The 22,720-nt window shown below is 34.7% G+C and overlaps 2 protein-coding genes and 1 long non-coding RNA gene across 3 annotated transcripts in view; 1 reads left to right on the forward strand and 2 right to left on the reverse strand.

Annotated features, from left to right (window-relative positions):
* On the reverse strand, positions 1-12,725 carry SPMIP10 (sperm microtubule inner protein 10). Its single transcript, XM_026671060.2, has 3 exons — positions 12,138-12,725; positions 2,585-2,693; positions 1-661 (listed from the first exon to the last, which is right to left on the reverse strand). The coding sequence occupies exons 1-3, from the start codon at positions 12,218-12,220 to the stop codon at positions 455-457; spliced, it is 399 nt and encodes a 132-aa protein (XP_026526845.1). The 5' UTR covers positions 12,221-12,725; the 3' UTR covers positions 1-454.
* LOC148132499 (uncharacterized) lies at positions 11,957-18,570 on the forward strand. The gene is made up of 2 exons (XR_015748106.1): positions 11,957-12,079; positions 18,435-18,570. It is a non-coding gene; the product is annotated as an uncharacterized LOC148132499 (long non-coding RNA).
* PHAX (phosphorylated adaptor for RNA export) overlaps positions 13,883-22,720 on the reverse strand; it is a 14,627-nt gene continuing 5,789 nt past the window's right edge. Inside the window, exons 2-5 of the mRNA XM_026673807.2 lie at positions 21,659-22,272; positions 21,164-21,284; positions 17,309-17,392; positions 13,883-15,671 (exon numbers count right to left, since the gene is read on the reverse strand). Coding sequence (XP_026529592.1) covers positions 15,393-15,671; positions 17,309-17,392; positions 21,164-21,284; positions 21,659-22,272 — 1,098 coding nt within the window. The 3' untranslated portion in view covers positions 13,883-15,392. The remainder of the gene's footprint in view (positions 15,672-17,308; positions 17,393-21,163; positions 21,285-21,658; positions 22,273-22,720) is intronic.

Here is a 22,720-nt window from a genome sequence, read left to right on the forward strand (position 1 = left end):
GGCAGTAAAGGTTACATTTCCTATGTACTTTTCAATCATATACCTTTCATATAATTTAGAAACATTCCTATAATAAAAAAAAAGCCTTATCTTATAACCAGCACTTCTATTTTCCCCATAATTGAAGTTCTCAGAGTGAATTAAAGAATTTAAAACATTAAAAACTGAAAGACAAAAATAGTTCAAACAAGAAAATTCACTGATAAATAATATGAGAATTATATAAGAGTCCAGTCTAATGCAGATCCTTAACATTAAAAGAAAAACAAAAGTATGCAAATATCTGAAAGAACACTTAAATTATTCCTAGCTGATCAAATCTTACTTTCTTAGTTTAAAAATATATTTCAAGAAGTTATCTTAATTAGGAAAAAGACCAAGCAAACACACGTTTTTTTCCCCTTGTAACATTGTTTATGTACAGCTGATGAAATCCCAATGGAAGATGAGAATCTTACAGTTTGATCCTGAAGCCGTAAGCCACCATGGATTTATGGTATTTGGAGAGGTGAGAATAAATGGGAATATCCACAATAAATTCTTCTTGTGGAACTTTCTGCATAAGTTTCGTTCGGTCCTCCCCATGGCAATGTCTCTCACTTTTCTCTAGAAATAGGGTGTCTTCACGGGCCCTACTATATAGTTCAACTTGATCAGCGTGCTAATGAAGGGAAATCAATTGTTTTATGTCCATGCAACAAGAGCCTTCCAATAATGACATGATTAACATTGGTATTAATTTATTTGAAATACAGGTAGTCATTGAGTTACAAATCACAGTTGAGCCCAATTGTTGCTAAGTGAAACATTTGTTAAGTGAGTTTTGCCCCGTTTTAGAACTTTCTTGTCACAGCTGTTAAATGAATCACTGCAGATGTTAAGTTAGTAACATGGTTGTTAAGTGAATCTGGCTTCCCCATTGACTTTGCTTATCAGAAGGTCAAAAAAGGGGATCACATGACGCAGGATACTGCAATCATCATAAATATGAATCAGTTGCCAAGAGTCTGAATTTTGAGCACATAACCATGGAGATGCTGCAACACTTGTCAGTATGAAAAACTGTGATAAATCACTTTTTAGTGCCACTGTAACTTTGAACTGTCATTAAACAAACTTGTAAATCAAAGGCAACCTATAATATATTTATGCATGTAAATTCCATTGATTTTAATACCATTTCAGTCAAAAGAGTCTCTGGGTGGTGAACAACAAACCAGAAACCAACTCTTAAAATATACCACAATTACTAATCATAACTTCTTCTTCTTTTTCTTCAGCGTTTGTCTCGCGCTCTGGCGAGGTCCGCTAATGTCCTTATCTATTACTAATTACTAATTAGTAATCATTAAACCAAAACTAATTACTAATCATAACTGAATACTAGTATTATAATTCCATGAGCAGAAAAAAAATTACAGTGGATTAATCTGAGTATTCAGTACCGGTATGTACTCTTGAGATCTAATTTGAGAAGTCTTAATTTCAAAAGCTTCCTTGAAGCATATGATGCCCCAATGAATATCCCTACCCTACATTGTCAATCTTCAAAGGATCATTCATTGTTAAAAAAAAAAACTCACTGATGTCCACGGCTCTACATTCTTTGAAGAGGAAACCTCTTTTTTAAATAAAATGAAATGGTCCTAATTAATTCTGGAAGTGGAGATGCCTTCTCTCTGTGTTTTCTTTGGGTGGAATCATAGATCTGGAAAGGTCTTTGACTACAATTACTTGCTTATGTAGGATCCAGATTGATGGATCCCAATCAGATGGCCATCTAACTTCTGATGAATACATCCAGTGAAGGGAAACATACCATCTCACTCTCTGGACCGTTGATTTAATTACCAAAATGATTTTCTGAAAGTATTTTCTCCCACTAACATTTAACTAGAAACTCTTCCTATATTTTCAGTCCTTTATTCAATATCCTCAGGAATGGTGGGAAATGGTCTTGAATTTCTTCTATAGGACACCCTTTCAGAAATTCAGAATACTGTACTGTCTTAACCTTCCTCAATTGTTTTTTTCTCAGTCTAATTCTACCCAGCTGTTTCATTCCCTTTTGTTGTTGTGTAACTTCAAGTCAGTGTTGACTCCTAGTGACTACCTGGAGAAGTCTCTATAGTTTGCTTGGCAAAATTTCAGAACTGGTTTGCCACTGCTTCTTTGCTAATGCTGAGAGGGAATGAACTGATCCAGGGCCACCCAGCTGGCATTGTGCCTAAGTGGGACTAGAATTCATAGTTTTCCAGTTTTTAGTCTGGTGCCTTAATCACTATACTAATTTAATTCTAGTCCCAAGTTAATCACTGTTGTACTTCCCTCAGCCACTTAAGAATTTTCTGAAATGTGGTGCCTGAAAAGTACTCAAAGTAGTATCTCACTAAATCAGAATATACATGCATACATGTATGTTTCAATAATGATGTCTAGAGACATGTAAAGAGACATGTTTGCCTTGGACACCAGATTGAGCATGATTGAATCAGACATGATTGCACAGAGTAAAAAAATTATTGCATTTTTAAAAGAAGGCCCCTGTTTTGCAAAAAAACAACAACCCACAATTGTTTCCTACCTGCAAATGTAATGCTCGGTACTTCATATCTTGTTTCCAGGGCATCACATACAGTTGTGGAATCATTCCATGTTTGCATGAAAATCTTGGTAAATGGCAATGAATAAACCTGGGAATATAATAAGCAAGTAAGAAGTCAATAAATAAACAAAACTGAAAAGCATAACATTGCGATACATCAAAAACATCTCACAAACTACCAACAGACTGTTGCAATCAAATGGCCTCACTGTAGCACACAATCCAAATAAAGGTGTCCAAAACATCGTATGTAAACCGAAAGACCTAGTAGCCTCAGAAGAAAAAACAGGAGTCATCTTATTACAACATACAGTGTAAAAATTGTAACAGCCACTTTGTAGGACAAACAGGCAGAAGATTAACAGAATACATCTATGAATACCAACTAGCAGTCAGAAGACATAATGAAAACTCCTTAATTTCATAACACATAAAACCATAGTTTCACCTGGGAAACTGTGACCACCAAGTCAAATCCAAAAATGCTACAGAATTTCTGGAAGCTTGGCCCTTTTGACAAATCAGCCATCAACAGGCATATAGAAATAAACAACATCTACATACCATTCAAAAGAGACAATCAAAAAGCCAAAAAGGAAACAAAAAGAACCAAACACCAGATCAGCAGTCAACACCCAGATGAACAGAAATTAACATCAAGATTAATTCTAGACCAACAATCAAGTAAACAACACCCCAATCAAGGAACTACCAACTCAAATAAACAAGTTAACAATAAACAACATCCTAATTAAGTAACCACCAAGATCACTTTCACCAACACTGAAGGGGAAACCTCTAGTCTAGTATATCAAATGAGAGGAAATCCTACTCCCCTATTAGTACCGATGATGTTATATAGTTTGATAATGAATTGTCTGCAAGAGAACAACCAAGCTCAGAGAGTACCAAGGACCTCACAGAATAAAACTTCATTTTAAAATATTTTCAAATGCAGAAAAAGAACAATAATCCCTATACTCTCTCTCTTTCTCTCTCGTGCTAAGAGCGCAAATTGTGCCTATTAATTAAGTTCTATTTATAATATAAAAATAGTGGTACTTGCTTTAGTTTTAAAACCAGTATGATGAAGTTAGTAATGTCAGGATTGGAAGCAATGGTGTCTACAAGGGAGATCCTAGACTAGAGACAAATCAACAGTTGTGGCATCATGATGAAAGTGTGTCCTTTTGTACACAGATGCAGTGTCAACACACAAAAAGGCTTGAATTGCAATGCCATATCTGCCATCATGTTTCTTTTCAGTTCCCCCCTCCTTCCAGGATGCCCTCACTTTGGGCTAATATCACCTCTGTTGTATCTAAGCCAAGCATTAATCCCTATCATTTGGAGTCCCTTCAGTTAGGTCAGAAAGCAAGTTTCCATTTCTGTTCAAATAATATTCATACAATACTTTAAAGCTCTGCAGGGCACTGTGGAAATTACAACCAAAACCAAAACCATCCCCCTTGGTCTATGAAAAAATGGTCTTCCACGAAACCGGTCCCTGGTGCCAAAAAGGTTGGGGACCATTGCTATACACAACCAGATTGATGCACAATTATATGAGTCAATATGCATCATTAGTGGGATTATTCGTGTTAGTGTTTGGGGATAAACCCCTAGCAAAGTATGCAGCAGCAGTCAAGCCAGGCAGCCAAATGAGAGAGGAAGGGTTTTAGAGTATACACACACTGAACACAAACACTGTTTGTAGTTTAAATAGTTTTTAATCCAGTTAGAGTTTAAGCATTGTCAATCAGTCCGTATGTCATTCACAATATATCCATTCAGTAAGACTCACTAACTCAGTCCAGATAATAGTCCTTACTATATCTTTATCAGCCGATAAAGATATCTTCTCCTCCTCCGATGCCTTTCTCCAGAGGATAACGCTGGATATTCAGTAGGACGATCAAACAGTAGACAGTCGCAGTAAAACAGTAATAAACAGTTGTATCCAGCAGTAAACAGCAGTAAACAGTAAACGGTAAACAGTAAAACAGTAGGCAGTCAGCAGCAAGCTTTTTCCTGCTTCCTCTTATTGCAGTTTCTAACCGCACCCTTAATTGGCTAATTACATGCAGTGTGGTGCTTAAAGTTACAAACACTTAAACTATGATACCTTAGTTTATATATTTATCCACCCAAACCTTGTTGGGTATCAATGTTATACCTAACATTCTCCCCTTTTGGGTGATATAAATATATAATACCTTTACAATCTAACCCCATAGTTTTCACAACACTCCTGGTGCTTCCTGGCACCTTGGGCTTTTGTAAAATTATCAGCTACATTGTCCTCCGACATGCAGTACTCCAGCTGTATCATTTTACTTCTCACAGATTGTCTAACGTTTAGGTACCTTAAATCTGTATGCTTGCTCCTAGTTTTGACTGCAATATTTGTGGCCATTTGAATTGCTGCCTGATTATCTTCATGTATAATTATAGGATAATTCACAGTTATGCCTATATCATTCATCATTTGCTTATACATAATCAATTCTGTACATAATAGCGATAAACAGGAGAATTCTGCCTCCATAGTTGACAAACTTATATGCTGTTGTCTTATTGACTTCCAACCTATTAATGTCTTACCCAGCATTATGGCTGTTCCTGAAGTCGACTTTCTTGTGTCTCTTTCTGATGCAAAACTAGCATCAGCATAAGCACTCAGAATTAGATCACCTTTTGGCTCTAGATACAATGAATAATTCATTGTCTTTTTAAGATATCGTAATATTCTTTTAGCTGCAATCCAGTGTCTTTCACTTGGTGCAGAATTGAAACGAGCTAACTGATTCACACTGTACGATATGTCTGGTCTAGACCAATTGCTAATATAAGACAAACTACCAATTAATGATTGATAAATTACCTTATCAAACCCCGGCTTTGTGCATCAGTGTTGCTAAACTCCTGACTCATTGGAGTCTTAGCCGGCTTACAAAGCTCCATTTTATAATCTATTAGCAATTTGCATATCTTATCTTCCTGAGATATCTTAAAGCCCTTCTGTGTTTTCTGTATATTTAAACCGAGATATTTTTTATCTCCCTAATTGCTTAATCTTTATTTTCTTTTCTAATGATGCTATTATTTTATTGGCCTCATCATTAGTTTCAGTAATCAATGCAATATCATCAGTGAACAACAATAATAATGATATTTTCCCATTTGTCTCCCTCTTAAATAGACATGGATCGGCTAACCCAGCTCTGAATCCTATATTGTTTAGTTCCTTTACAATATACTGGTTCCATTCATAGCCTGATTGTTTAAGACCATAGAGGCTTTTTTTTAACAACCAACAATCATTATTATCTATTATTTCACTTTTAATTCCAACAGGTTTTTTCATATATATAGTGTGTCTTAATGGGGCGTGCAAGTAAGTGGTTTCCACATCTAGGTGGTTAATTATATATTTTTTGCTAGCTGCCCACACTAAAGCTGCCCTCAAGGTTGCTGCCTTAAGACTAGGTGCAAACACCTCATCATAGTCATTGGCATTCTGTCTAAAACCTTGGGCTACTAATCGTGCCTTATGGATTATATTTCCATCTTTATCAGATTTTACCTTAAAAATCCATTTGCAGCCAATGGACTTCATATCTACAGGTAATCTCGCATTCTCATATACTTTCATATTCTTTAATGAGTTCAGTTCCTTATTCATTGCTGCATACCAACTTTCCTTATCCTTAGTAGGATACATTTTTATTTCATCTACAGTACATGGAACTTTATTAATCTGGCACACTGTGTTAGCCTGGTACCTATCAGGCGGTCTAGATATTCGTGTAGTTCTTCTGGGAATTACAGGGCTTGCAGGAGGACTTTTTTGAACTACTACCTGTTCATCTTCCTCATCCTGCTCAGCTATTGGATCTATTTCTTCCTGTATTTCTCTCTTTACTTTATTCTTAAAGTTACAGGGATAACTAATGGGATTTCTATAGGATTCAATAATTACTTCTTTATTGGTATCCTGTTCTAACTTCTCCCATCCTACGTGCTCTAGAAATTGAGCACTAGCACTACATAACACCTTAGATGTGCCTTTCTCCCAAAATCTATATGCCCTATGGTTTGCCTGGTAACCAACGAAGAAAAATCGTTTAGCTCTATGTTGCCCTTTATGCCTGAGTTGTGTAGGGATATGCACCCATGCTGGTGCACCAAATGTGTGCAGGTAACTTAGGTCAGGTTTCCTGCCATGCCACTTGGTGAATGGTATTTCACCTGTCGTTGTGTTAACAACGTTGTTCAATATGTTATTAGCACACATTGTAGCCTCCCCCCACAAAGAATCAGGTAATCCAGAATCAGTTAACATTGTTCTAACCATTGCCTGTAGCGTTTGGCCTCTTCTCTCTATGAATGCGTTGTGTTCTGGCCTGTATGGTGCAGACTTCTTGTGCTCTATTCCAGCTACCTTTAGTCTGTTCTGGAATTTGTTGTTAACAAATTCCGTACCATTATCTGTCACCAGGGTTATCAGTTGCCGTTTAGTCTTTCTTTCTGCAAATTTAAGCCAGTTGAAAAAATGTTGATATGTTTCAGTTTTGCTCTTCATTAAGTAGCAAAACCCATATCTAGAATAGTGGTCCATAATGCTCAGTATATATCGAGCACCCCCCATACTGGGTTTCTTTGGACCTATGATGTCTGCAAATATCACTTCTAAAGGTTCTTTGGTTTTGAAACCATTTAACCTATTTGCAGGCAATACTTTGCTCTTATCTTCACAGCAAACATTACAACACAAATATTTATCACAAGGTTTTAACCTTATTCCATCAGATAACTCTACTGTACGTTTTAGCATTTTAAAATTTACATGCCCCAAACGCCTATGCAATAAATGGATACATTCATTATGAGGCTTTATATTGTTAAATACAGTCTGTGCCTCCCCTTTCTTACTATCATCTAAGACGTATAACGTTCCATTTAAAGCTGCAGTTACCCTTTTTTTATCCTTCTCAATTATGCAATTATTATTTTTAAATGTAATTACATAACCTAGTTTGACTAATACCCTTACAGAAAGCAAGTTGTACTTTAGTTGCGGTACATACAACATTTTTATATCCTGATTTATGCACGGACAATGTGCAGTACCTTCTCCTTTCGCTTTCAGGTTCCAGCCATTAGCAAGTGATATATGTTGAGAGCTTGTAGACATTTTTACAAATTTTGTCTTATCTCTCGTGATGCAGTGGGATGCACCACTGTCCACCACCCATAAATCATTCTTCACATCACAGTTGCTAAACATGGCTAGTTCAAAGGCTTTCTTGGGCTTTTTTACATTCTGGCTTTTTCCCTTTTTGCAGAAACTTGCCAAATGTCCTCTTCCTCCACAATTAAAACACTTTTTAATTGTGTATGCCGTCGAGGATAAATTCTCTTCTTCCGGGTGCTTTCCTTTACTAAGCTGGTTTCTATCAAGCTTTGAAGATAATTTCTCTTCTTTCTTAGATTTATCTTCTCTCAGCTGGTCACGTTCACACCTTCTTCTGGCTTCTTCTAGTAGCCTGCCTGTAATCTCGGTTAATGAGAGGCTATCCTTAGGCAATACTTCCAACGAAGTCACATAGTCATCATAGCTTTTGATCTAATGAAGATAATATAATGTATACTTGTTGCAGCTCATTAAAGATAAGCTCTTTTTCTTGTAATTCTTGAAAAATGCTCTTCATACAGTTTAAATGAGCTAACATGTCTCCATACCTTTGAAGATGTGTTCGAAACAGCTTCCGTGTAAGATTTATATGTGCTCCTACACTGTCCCGAACATATATCTTCCTTAGGTTCTCCCAGCAGTTTGCAGCATTTTCTTCTCCACGAATATGGACAAGCTGCTGGTCACAGAGAGTCAGTCCTATGATGCATAAAGCCTGCTCATTCTTCCGTTTATAGTCTTGTAACTTTTGGTTATCCTCTTCATCATCAGGATCCCAGCTACTCACATCTGGTGGGTTTGTTATTATGTCCCACAAACCTTCTCTACGTAGAAGTAAACTACATTTCATTGACCATGAAACATAGTTTGTTCCATCCAGCCTGGATATCAGGGACAGATGTGGTAGATTTACTTGTGCCATTACTCTTCAGATATATGACTATTTTAAACTAATAAAAACAGTTTGTTTTTACAGTAATGTGCAACTCACACCAACTCTCACTGCTATATCCTTGTTAGTTAGACTGTGCAGCTGGGCCCATAACCAATGTTAGTGTTTGGGGATAAACCCCTAGAAAAGTATGCAGCAGCAGTCAAGCCAGGCAGCCAAATGAGAGAGGAAGGGTTTTAGAGTATACACACACTGAACACAAACACTGTTTGTAGTTTAAATAGTTTTTAATCCAGTTAGAGTTTAAGCATTGTCAATCAGTCCGTATGTCATTCACAATATATCCATTCAGTAAGACTCACTAACTCAGTCCAGATAATAGTCCTTACTATATCTTTATCAGCCGATAAAGATATCTTCTCCTCCTCCGATGCCTTTCTCCAGAGGATAACGCTGGATATTCAGTAGGACGATCAAACAGTAGACAGTCGCAGTAAAACAGTAATAAACAGTTGTATCCAGCAGTAAACAGCAGTAAACAGTAAACGGTAAACAGTAAAACAGTAGGCAGTCAGCAGCAAGCTTTTTCCTGCTTCCTCTTATTGCAGTTTCTAACCGCACCCTTAATTGGCTAATTACATGCAGTGTGGTGCTTAAAGTTACAAACACTTAAACTATGATACCTTAGTTTATATATTTATCCACCCAAACCTTGTTGGGTATCAATGTTATACCTAACAATTCGGTCTACTCTCATATATTAGTTGCCTGCACTGAGTCATGCACCACCTCTGGAAGTTAGTCAAAAAATGCCCTCCTTCAAGAATACCTGAAGATTATTGATAATTATACTGAGCAACAGTAGCCTACCTGGAGCGAAATAGGCTGAGATCTAGACACCTAGCCATCTCTACTGCTAAAGCATTTGTAAAAGATGATTTCAACACTCACATGTGGAAACAACATTGATTAGAAAAGCCCCCCCCCCAATGTAGAAACTTTTCCTGCATGTTGGAAAAACCAGAGCCCCATGTGATATAAATAACATTGAACTGATTCGCATTGGTCATGGTAGATGTACATATGCCCTCTACAAGTGGGGCAAAATACCCATCACTGAATTGTGACTGGGGCCAAGAAACAAACTATTCAACACATAGTGACAGAGTATCACAACAGAACCTATAATGGAGATTTCACTGATTTTCTGGCTGCCACCAATGAAGTAAAAAGTTATATTTACATACTTTTGTAATCTTCCTGTTAAGATTTCATATTTTATATTCTTATGTTTTGTATTTTAGCCCTGTCTTTCTTTTTTACCAAAATATGATGTGAATGTGCCATATGATAAATAATAAAAATTTGGGTCTAGTGGACTGCTGAAAACATGAAGGTCGGCTGGGAATCAAGCTATGTCAGCATCAACGTGTCTTGCTCACTGCTACTGTGGATATTCCATGCTCTCCTTCTAGCTCCTAAAATTTGGCAGATATGCAATCGTTCCAATCAAGAAGAATCATCAAGCCTGTCTTTATTCATTAGTTATACAACATATTTTAATCGTTTCTGCACTCATTTCAAGCTACCTCTTCAAATTTGCCCAAGTAAAATAGAGGAAACTTGTAGGAAAAAGTGATAATTTAACATATTTATCTAGATTGGATATTAGCCTATGAAACACAATGTCCTTATCTGTCATTTCTCCTTTTACTAAGTATACCATACAGCTCTAAAATATTTCTTTGCATTATTGATCATTCACGCCAGAGTCATTTTTTAGACAAATCCATCTTTTTCAAACCAAAACTTGAGCAAACATTAACAGGTTTGTAAATCACTTGCCTTAAAAATTCATATATGCATCTTTGAAATGCTGATAAAATGTAAAATCAGCTTGTCCTTTGCCCACCATTTCTTAATGTTACAGAAAAAGAACGATTCTTTACATTAAGGAAACCCAAGAGGAAGACCTAATGCTTAATGAGTTTCTATAACAAAGACATACTTCAAGATTTTAAAAAAATCTTATACTTTACTTATATATTTTTCTTTTTTCATTATTCACCATTTCCCATTCTGATACTATGGACTGTTTAGGCTATCTGTCTTTTTACTTGTAAAAATCTTTAAGAACTTTTTATAAAAATCAACATTTTTTAATTAAGTTTCATTCTGGTTAAAAACCATCTCACTAGATGAGACAATGGAAAAGCCACGACCACATTACATACATTGCCACAAGCACTAACAATTAAGTCCAAAGAAAATGTTTACCATATTAAAGAGAAAAACATTGAAATATTTTGTTACCTATTATTCTTAAAAAAATAAGATACAAGAACATTTTGTGCTTTACCACATTGTCCTGTCCTAATGTTCAGTAAAATAGAACAATAATTAAGATAAAAATTCTTCATATGGATTCTAAAAGTTTAGGGAATAAAGTACACTTTAAACTATTTCATAAAAATGCAAAATGTTGCATTTTCTACAATAACGTGCTTTGGGAAATAGAACAGCGATAGTGGAAACAAATGCCTGTCCTTTCCTAATTTATAATTGCTTTTGATTCTAGAATGTTTATTTTGCAAAAATGGGGCTGATAGGAAATAAAACAAAGCAAAGTGCAGTCAAATATAGTCAAATAAGAAAATAAAAGGGGGGGGGGGAAGCAATTGGCACAAGATTGCTTTTCAATGGAGAAGAAACAATCACAGCTTTTAAAGTCCATGCTGCTGTAACTTCATGTTAATATAGTGCAGTATACCCTAAAGGCCTATGTGCTGCATTCAATTGATGATATGCATGCACAAACAAGCATAGCCGATTCATGAGTTCAGATAAAACATGATGTTCAGCTGAGAATCCATTGAAGAATTAAGAGATAGGTTGCATGCAAGTATGAAAATTTTTGTTTGCAAGTCAATGTAACTTTGTCTTGATGTATACCAAGGTCCCTGAAGAAATGTATTATTGTATAATGATTATTATTGGACAGGATGATGGTCACTGGATTGATTTAAATTGATATCTGTATGTTTGTTAAATCATCTTATTAGAACAAGAACATGAGCTTCTCACGGTTATAAAAAACACTTTAAAATATAACTACAAAAATGTTGCTTGCTTTTTTTTAAAAAAAATAGGAAAGCAGTTTCCTATTTACATCTTTCAAAAGGATTACTGAACAAACAATTGGGGATTTTTGTCAGGCTCAGTGCATTCTTAATCATTAAGTTCAATGTCTTCCATTTCTAAAATACTTTCTGTGCTTGTTTCTGTTATTTGCACAATAAACTGCAATCGAAACACAAGCACAATAACCCACTTGAGAAAAAATGGACATTAAAAACCCATCTGTTTCTGATAGCTGCTGGAAAAGGTACGGTTTTTTTTTTCATCCTCCCAAATATCTGTCCAGGTTGAAGTCCCTCTCTTACCCTCTGAGGTCTGTATTGACCCCTTTGGAAATTCCATTGGTTTTAGACCCCTCAGGGGGTTCAGCTTTGGGGCTGCTGCTCATGCTACAGGAAATGCTGCACTCTGTTTTGGTAACTTATCAAGCAAACTGGCACTTACATCAAGATAAGGATTATGATGCCATCAGTCATTGTCAGGTTAATGACATAAGAAATGCCCTTTCAATGAACCAAATTACATGGCCAAAATGTAACAAAATCCCAACGAAACTTTGACAGTTTCCCTTAGGTGCTGATGAAGAAGCAGATGCTGATATTTTGATGGAGGTGGAAAAAGCAAAGAACATTAGGCTTGTCTGAGAGAAGAATATGGGAATGGGATTAAGCTCATTACATCTTTGAAAACCTAGATTATCAGAGGAAACAAGTTAAGACAGTAGATAGTTGTTCTTAGTCTTGAGAGAAGATCAACCTAATTCAACAGAACCAGGGGTGGGATTCAACCGGTGTTACTACCGGTTCGGTGCGCACGTGTGTAAAAAAAAAATTAAGCTGTGCTGTCTGGAGAGCTGAAAAGCGCTACGCGTGGGTGCGCGGCATTTGGAAAGCTTCTTTTTTCCTGCTTTTTCAACCTCAGTTGTGCCATGCAAAGCAGCTTGAGGTTGAAAAAGCAGGAAATAAAGGACAGGTAAGAGCCCGGGCGGGCAGGTGGGCCAAACAGCAGCAGTCACAGAACTGGTTCAGTGTCTGCTGCTCTTCAGAGCTACCAGTTTTTGAAAACCGGGCAGAACTGGTAGCATCCCACCCGAGCAGAACCTTTACTTTATATGATTAAATAATTGTACATAATTGTCCTTCCAATTTAATTTAGGTCTATTAGTAACTTGTATGCAGTTAATCAGCTTATTAGAAAAGGACTTGTGTTTCTACCATGATGTCTTAGTGCTCTTTCTGCCACTCCCATTCTGAGTGCAACCTAAACTTACTGCAACATTTTAGGAAAGTGGGGATGTAACACGTAATATTTTACTCATGATAGGAATTATGTGACATGAGTATTGTTGATAGTGGTTTTGTACCAAAGGCCATCAGAGACTAGGAGTTTTGGGAAGGCAAATCTGCTTGTACAGGCAGTCCTCAACTTACGACCACAATTGTGCCCAAAATTTCTCTTGCTAAGCAGGTTTTGTCCCATTTTACAATCTTTCTTGCCACAATTGTTAAGTGAATCACTCCACTGTTAAGTTAGTAGCACAGTTAAGTGAATCTGAGTTCCCCATTGACTTTGCTTGTTAGGTCACAAAAGGTGATGTCATGACCCAGGACACTGGAACTGTCATAAATACATTCCAGTTGCCAAGCGTCCCAATTTTGACCATGTAGGGATGCTGCAATGATCGTGTGAAAAATTGTCATAAGTCAGTGCCATTGTAACTTCGAACAGTCACTAAATTGAATGTAATATTGTAAGTCAACCTGTACTTTCTCCAGTGGTTGATAAAATATATACTAATTTATCAGTTATTTCTTCCTCAAAGGATTCATAAATTAGGAATAAATATGTACATGAAGGGAAAAATGCACATGTGACAAATACCAAATCAACAGGAACAACTCTACCTCTCACCTACTTTATCAGTATTTTTTTTAAAATCTTTTAAACATCATAGCAATAACTAAAAATTGATTTAAATCATCCCAAGGTAATATGGCTTTTTTGTGATAATAAAAGACTGAGGAGGAAAATATAACTTTGCTACAGGCAGTTCAGTGGGCAAGTAAGTCCTTTTAATACACAAAAAATGTTTTTGCTCAGCAGCATCTGTTTTCACAACAAAATTACTGAAATTCATTGTGTAAGTTTGAACTAAAAATTTAACACACACAAATGTATATAACTGAAAGAAGCTATTGCTCTTCAAGGATTTAACTACCAGTGCTGAAATATGATATATTAACAGAATAACCTAAGCAACAGAGTTCATTTCACTATCCCACCTCTTTCATTTTTTAAAAAGGCAACTGGAAATCCTAAAAAAAAAAAATCCATAAAAAAGCAAATTGAATAAATACATCATCTTAAAAGTGAATAATTTTATTTATTTTACATATTATAATGAAAATTAAACTAGATTTGCAATATCCATTCTAATCTTGTGAAACCTTAGACTTATGATACACGTCTACTGCTATGATTCATACAAATGTACTGCTTGATTTCTTAACTTTTTTGTTCTTTTAAGATGATTGTAATTAATAGGGATAACAATGGAGATTAAATCTTATAGCCAACTCCCATCTTTATAATTATTAATTTCAAAACAAAATGTGAAACTGAGACAAGTTCAGTACCCATTTATGCTGGCTGGATTCAGACTGAGGTATTCTTCAGATCTCTAATATCAATTAAGTCTAAGCAGAACTAACTTAAGATTTACTGATTTAAGTGGTCTACTTTTAATACAACTAATTTGATGCAGGATTGTTAGCTCAAAACTCAGGTATAAGAAACTGAAAACTGAAAAAACTGTTAAAGAGAAAAATTTGTTTTAATTATTTTAAATTTATATTATTTTCTCAAAACTAATGGTCAATGTAAGCTGAAATTGAAGTTCTCTATGCATGCAATGTGCAGTATTTATCATTTTGTATTATAGAACAAAACCTCAGGTTCTATCATTATAACAGGAGACAAACTGGACAATACCATGTCTTCTTTAGAAGTAACCTTTTCAACTGTGAAGGGCATCCAAATTAAAAAAACACATTTGAAATTGCTGCATTATATTCCTTACTGTTTCATCTATAAAAACTTGCAAGCAGACTGAATACCAATCTGGCTCGTAGGCAAAACCTGTTCCAAAATTCATCATGAAAACAACGATCAGCTTCCATACCAAAGTGTGTGTCAGAGTAATATTTGTTTCTATTACTATTAGTGAAATGAAATAGTGTTTCCATGCAGTTATATTCAGTTCCATACACAGGTTTTTTTTTTTTTGGAATGAGAGCATTCAGGTTTTTTTCTAATGTTAAAACTAACCATGAGATGAAAGAATGCACATTAGGTTTAAGTGTCTGTTGAAATTATGAACTAAATGAAGATGTAGAGCATTCATGATCTGAAGCAAACTGAAAATTTAAGCATCAACTGTAAGAAATAAAATGGTCCTTTCCAGCATGTGACTGATTCACATAATAGGCACTATTGCAACTAATGAAAAGTTATAATATAAAATTGACCATTAATATATACATCTCAAAGATTTTGATTCCTCAAGTATCTAGTACACAAAAGATACTATCACCTTCATCTGTTTCAAACACATGTTCTACATCAAGTTTTATTTCCCCATGTCCTTCTTGCAACTCATCCAGAGAAGCCAGGGCTTCATTTGTGTCACTTGCAAAAGTCTCTCGGGAGGCATCGTCATATTCCTGAAGATTAAGTCCTTTAATAGCTTGCTTCATCTTTTTGCCCAGCACTTGAAGTCTCCTCTTCTTCGCAGCACATTTGTTCTCATACTCCTTTTGATTTTCAATATAGAAGATTTCCTTTAAAGAGAATGTTAATACCCCATGAAGTGAGAAGAAATAATAGACAAAAGCAGCTTTCACAAAACACCAACTGCCCTAACCAACTTTTAGAGCTAATCAGGGCTACTTAAGAAAGAACCCTCAAGTTTTTTTTTAAAAAAAGCCATTATATAGCTGCAGAATTACTTGAAAATGTATTCTTCTCCATAGTTAAAAGAAAGCCTTGTTATAAAATAATAATTTTGTAATAAAATAAATGCCTCTCCATTTACAATATTGAGAAAGAGAGTTTCTAAAAATTGAGAGGCATACCTTGGATCTATTGAAAAGAAGGGGCAAAAAAAATCAGGAAAATGAGACAGTTTATTGTAGATATGAAATATGCTACAGGGAGAATTTGGCTTTGAAGTAGAGAGAGAGACACACAAAGACTCTGTCTTTTGGACTCAAAAGAATTAGCTTTGGGAAGGTAGAAGGCTGTCCAGGTTATTGGTAGGCCCATGTAATATTTCCCAAATACATCCCTGCAGAGACTGTACCTGAGGGTTCTCCCCTTGTCTTTAGCTCAGAAGAGAGACATGCTAACCAATGAATAGACTGGCCCATCGACTCAGTGTTCTCTTACATCCACTTTTGGAACTCCACCCATTCTAAAGATTACATATGTTTTTCTTCATTAAGCATTAAAAATGTACTCTACAAAGAAGCCTTACAGAGAGCAAAACTGCACAGAGATTTCATATGAAAAGAATAGTCATCCTACAGTTTGAAATAAATAAAAGCACTAGGCAGAGTTACTACCATCAGTTCCATACATCTTTCAGATAGACTTGGACAGCACCCAAATATAGAACACAACAGTGGGGTGATATTTAGCTGACTTACTACAAAAGAGGCCTCAGGACTTCAACAAGAGTATTATCGTTACTATTTTGATGGTTTGGGTTATTTCATCATTACATTATTGAGAAGAGTAACTTTATAGGCAGTTGCTTGCAAAGTGAAGAATTTAATGATTAGGGAATGCTGATTTTGAATTACAACCTTCTTTTTTGTCTCTTCATTTTTACATACTTGCAACTATATAAGAAAGAGTTAATCATAATATGTCTTAAGAGTAACTTCTACAATACTAAAAAAAATTAAGAACAAAAGCTAAGGTTAGCAGTATAGAAAACAGCTGTCAGGAAGTCCTCAACATAACCATTTGTTTACTGATCATTTGAACTGACAATGGTACTGAAAAGCTGACATGACCATTTTTCACACTTACGACTGTTGTAGCATTCCCATGATCAAAATTTGGACTCTTGGCAACTGGCATGTATTTATAATGGTTGCAATGTTGTGGGTTCATGTGATCACCTTTTGCAATCCTCTGACAAGCAAAGTCAATGGGGAAGCCAGCTTCTCTTAACAAGTTATTAACAACTGCAGTTATTTACTTAATGACTATGGCAAGAATGGTAATAAAATGAGGCAAAACTCGCTTAACAACTGTCTTGCTTAGAAACAGAAATTTTGGGCTGAACTGTTGAGGACTATCTGTATTTCATGAAATCCATAAAGGAATGTGAGAAAATAAAGCCAAAATATTGTATTAATAAAACTTTTTAAAAGTTGCATAAAATTGGAATGTAGAAATTAATATTTACCTTGATTTGTTCACTGGTTATGCAAGGTGTGTTTTTCAGCAAGTTTATATAAACTCCCCCTGGAGTTCTTCTTCTAGAACCATCCTGAATGATGGGAAAAAAAAAACCTTTTAAAAGTAGCAAGTGTAAAACATATCAAATGTTTTGTTGCTTTGAATCTGAAAACTTATCTGAGATACAATGAGAATAGAAAATATTAGTTACCTGTAAAAATATTAATAGGGCTTTGTATAATTATTGAAAGACTGACTGTATAAACTGAAAAAATATTGTTTGAAGAGTCAAAGGTTTCAAGAAATAAAGTAGCAAATCAGTTAAGATTATGGTTTCTCCCTATTTTGTTTCTCGTGAGTGTTTCTGGCAAGATAGTGATGTGTTACAATGCTATTTATTTCTCTAGCTTTCCAAAATTTATGAAAACAATACTTGTATTAAAAAAAACCTAGTGTTTTGGAGAGATTAAAAGTTAAATTTGGAAACCTCAGAGAGGGTCTTTCTGCTTTGGCTTCTTTTCCAACTATGCAGGCTTCCTTCAGACAGCCTCTCAACTTTGATTTCTATAGAAGCCATTATAGCTGGGAGTGAGATTTTGAATGAAAAATTATCCATACATCACTTCATGAGGTCTGGCTGAAACCCCAACCCCAAAGGGAAATACACAGGCAATAACTCTCCTTCCTGTAATTAATTCCATCAGATATTTCTATCTAAGATGTGATGAATTTTGGAGTCTGGTAATGTTATATACAATAACCTGCCACCTCTTAGAGTATACTGACAAAGCAGAACACATAAAGAAAAAAAATGATATTAAGAAAAAAGTTAAAAGACCAAAAAGGAAAAAGAAAAAAGAATTGAAACAAATGAGAAATCAAGTAGTTAGCCAAAACAAAACAAGATATTAAAGAGCTGTTGGCTTGTCAGGAAGCTCTGGAAAATATCTAAGGTAGTGTACGTGAAAGAAAAAAACCTGCCTTATCAATTTTCATTATTTGGAACATAAATACACTTTAATAGATGCAGAAGTAAAATGCCTTCAGGAGCTGGTTCAAATAGACTGTGCTGATTGGATTGACACAGTCCCTTAGATTCATGATCTCCCAATCCTCTTGTCATATATTTGCAGGTCTGAATGAGATAGAACATTATAAGACAATGTAATAGTCCAAATGTTGGATTCTGGGGGAAAGAAATCTCACTTTATTTCTAAAATTGTCTCAGGCATTATAAAAAATGTGAAGAGTTTCCCTGAACAAGCCTATGGCCAAAAAAAAGATAAGGACGTTGTTTTGACATTCTGCAATTTTGGGCTTATTCCTGGATCCTGGTGGAAGGCAACTCAGCAACTTAGTTAGTTACCTTAGGGCACTACAGAATTATCCCAAAAGCCTGCCAGGAAATGATTTTATGGTTTGAAGGGTAAATTATATATTTAATATAAGGAGTGTGTATTGTTCAATTATATTTGTTATTTTCTTCCTTCCTTTTTTATTTTTGTAGCTTTGGAAGGAAAACAGAGTTTCTGTGTTCTTGGCACTTACCAGGCTAAAGTCTATTTATGGTTTAATTTTATTTTAAAAATAGTTTTTTAAAACTATTTCTTTGTTTATTATTTGCAGTTCCATGTAATTCTATATATAGTATAATAGTTATATTAATCAGAATTTTGTGTGCTTCATTTTTTTCTATCTCTGATATATTCTTTAAAGCTTGCCTATTAAAAAGAGGCATTTTCACTATTGAATATTATAGTGTTTAAAATGAAATTATGATTTTCTGAATTTTCAAAAATTTGTATATAGATATGGAACCTAATTATTTTCCATTGCATTTCTTAAAATGACAACATTTGTGATATTAAAGCATTGAGTGGCAGAGAGAAGCAGAAGAAGTTTTTTAATAAACTGAACATGATCAAGTCTGAAGGATATTTTTTGGTTGCAAGTAACTCATGTCCTCCCTGAGGAATTATTAGTTAGAAACTGGATTGATCATGTATTATATGTATATAGAAACACAAAATTTGCTTGCAATAAGCTAATTTTGAAAATTAAAACATGAAAATTTTGAGTCAGCTTACCCAGAGGTGGCATATTATCCATGGCATTTTGATTAAAAATTATCCATAGGTTTGTTTTTTTATGCAAGCATATATGGCATATCATTAAATCGAATACCCACATGTCTGCATGAAGACATTCCTACTCAGAAATGGCACTTTTTTCCTTGATACTTTATTCTGATTTATTAATGGATCCAAAGTTAAATGAAGCTTCCAGCAACATTTTTCTTGATTATGTATAATTTAGGTATATAAAATACAAGGTTTATCTTTACTTGGACCTTAAAACTTTATCCAGGTACAGTGGAATATGCTTCATTTTTTAACAGCCATAATTATAAATATCCTAAAGAGTCAAAAATTTTGTGAACAAAATTAGAGATTGTCAATAATATTTTGTCAAGAATACATCAAGAATCTTTTGAAAAACAGGTTCATTATACTTAGTAGACAAGTTAGCTATAGCTGTAGGCTAACATATATGACACATCTGGTTTGGCATTGTTAGATACAAAGAAACATTTTACTGTTGTACAAATCAAGTTTTTGGTTTGTACTACAGTAAGAGAGTGATGAAGAATTTCTCATAGGTTTTATTTTCTGAATAAAAATTCACCTTTCCAATTCTTCTCCTCATGTTTGCTTATTTTTCTCAGAATCAAAATTCACATGGAAAGTGTCCAAAATGATCTTTATTTCCCACATATCAAAGTAGTGATATCCAGGAAATGTGTAGATTCCTGAATTGGAATACAAATGTTTACTATGTTGTAAGTACTGTATTTAGCTTTATAAATAATTATTAGAGGTATGTTTTAACATTTATTGAAATTGTATAATTGTATTGGAAAAATTCTGGGGATACAGTAGCCTAAAATGTTAAATAGCACACTGTAGAGTAATAAAGTACTAAGGATGTAGGGGAAAAAATTATAGCCTATTTTACAGAATCCACCAAATACCAAGGAATTACAATTCTGGAAAAATTTTATCCTGTTTTGTGGATGTAAGCATTGTCAATCAGATTAAAGAGACTGATGAAAATACTCCTAAATCATGAAGAATCATGAAAAGAGTACAACTACCTAATACAACTGAATATTACAAAGCCTGTAGTCATTTTTCTAGGCATATGTATTTGAGGACCTAAAGTATTTCATCAACCAATCTGTCAAATTATGGTCAAATATTGTAAAACATTGCCAGGGGTCTCCAACTTGACAACTTTAAGACTGGTGGATTTCAACTTCCAGAATTCCTCAGCCAGCCATTTATTACAAAATCAAAGTCATTTTTCCAGTGAGAATTGTAAGTAAAAAATAAGCTAGTTCAATAACCATCATCAGCACCAAGGCTCATTTGACCATAATAAAGGAAGTGCTGGTCAACTAACAATGTGAACCAAATGACTAATTTGTAATCCCAACATGAGCCAATAATGCAATTTAATTCAAAGAGGATTGATGTGAATGTATTGTGCTTTTACAGCAGGTACAATTGCCAAAAGAAAGTATGAGAGATGTACAGCTAATCTGATAGGGATAGTGATTGTTGTTATGAGAGGAGGAACTTAGTAGGTAAAGCGGATCCTGAAATGGATCTGCCTAGTTGATAGCAACAAAGGTATTCATTGGATGATAATGAGTAATGGAATCAGGCTGGACAAAAGTGACATTATCAATAATGACAATGACAGAAAGCAGGAAAAATATAGGGAAGGAAATATCATTTGATCTCATTTAGAATGACTTAAACTACAATCCTAACAAACTACATGACAAATTATTTCTTACCATGATTAAAAGACCTCCATTTTGCTCTACCTCAGCTGTTTCCATCAGTAGTTCAATGGATTTCTTTTTCCCAATGATTTTCACTACCCGTGCAATTAGATCTTTCTTTGGTTCATGAAGCCTGAAAGAAAGGTGAAAATGTTGTATTTGCCAAATAATTTGAGTGACAATATTTTCAAAAACAAATCAATTATTACAAATGTTAGTAATGTTTTGTGTATCTGATGTCAAACAGTTTTCCTTTTGCAGTGATGTGGATGGATGTATAAATATATGTTATCTATGAAACAGAAAGTTCCAGAAGGGTAACCTATTTTGCACTCTGAGTAACAAAATACTTGAAGGGACTTTAAAGTTGTTTATCTAAACAACAGTCTTTCTTTAAGACCAAAAATATTTTAATAAAAAAATTATTCAAAGCCAGTTTATCTTTTTCTATTATCTTAAAATATGGCTTTTGTTGAAAATCTCTCAAATAAAAGATCAAACTCTTACCGATAGGCAATTTCATCTGCCACTTTTTCTTCAGGATCATCTTCTGTAATTTCATACCTCCCTTTATAATTCATGTCTTGTCTTTGACCCACTCTCTCCTTTATGGGCCTTTTCCGTTTCCAGAGACCTTGTTTATTCACCTCTTCTTCCTCTTCTTTTGATACAATCTTTTTATCATCTTGCATATATTCATCCAACTCTTTGTCTAAAGTATTCTCTACTTCTGATTCAGATTGTTTTATCAACTGTTTTGCTAACATGTAGTTGTAGGCCTCTGATCCTCGACTTTTGTCCAGGTTGCCATCCATCCATAGAATCCCAAGGTTTTTTGCCATATCATCTTGATTCTGTCTTTGCAAAACTTCACCCCATATATTGTTGATTTTTTTAGGGATTTGTTTGTGAGAGTTTGGAGAAAACTGGACAAGCTCTGGTTTGAGGGGAGGAAGGTTTGAACATTTTTGTCGCTTTCGCTTCCATAGACCACTCTCTTCATCAGAATCTGAAAAACTTTCATCGGTTGAATCCATACTTTTCACTGTCCGATAAGGAACGCTTGTTGCTGATTGTGAACTGCTGCTTGGAAAAGATATTGCTGGATTACCGTTATCATTCTGAAAATATATATAAATAATATATAAATGTACATATTTATACTAAAAAATTCACTTGTACTATTTTTACCCTTTTCATGTACCTTAGATAGCATCCTTGAGAAAAACTGCTGAAATTTTAATAGGGACTAATTAGAAATCCAGTTTTCAGAAATGTGTATTGGGGGGGAATATTCAGAGAACCCCCCAATACAAAAAAACAATTAAGGGAAAATTTGGGCAGAGTGAACAGAACTTCAAGTACAACAGAAAATCTAACAGAGTACTTTGTACCTTGTCACAGGTAACCATGTGTATAAAAATATTCCATATTATATTATTACAATGTTTTTTTAAAAAAATTAAATGTTATTCCATATGTCAACCTTGCTGCTTAATGCGGATAGCAGTCCAATATATTTGAAGTGTATATTTTGCTTGATGAAATGAAAGAATACATAATCCAGAC

Source organism: Notechis scutatus, chromosome 2, assembly GCF_049901735.1.
Source record: "Notechis scutatus isolate UNSWTSFEM ecotype Mainland chromosome 2, rNotScu1.2, whole genome shotgun sequence".
Taxonomy (NCBI): Eukaryota; Metazoa; Chordata; class Lepidosauria; order Squamata; family Elapidae; genus Notechis; species Notechis scutatus.

What these genes read in the sequence shown, in the direction of transcription:
- SPMIP10 (XM_026671060.2), bottom strand. Translation starts at nt 12,220, where the DNA reads ATGAGCAGCAGCCCCAAAGCTGAACCCCCTGAGGGGTCTAAAACCAAT. An exon ending in GTCAATACAGACCTCAGAGG is followed by an intron (nt 2,694 to 12,137) that starts GTAAGAGAGGGA and finishes TTATATTCCCAG; the next exon opens with GTTTATTCATTGCCATTTAC. An exon ending in ACCGAGCATTACATTTGCAG is followed by an intron (nt 662 to 2,584) that starts GTAGGAAACAAT and finishes TCCCTTCATTAG; the next exon opens with CACGCTGATCAAGTTGAACT.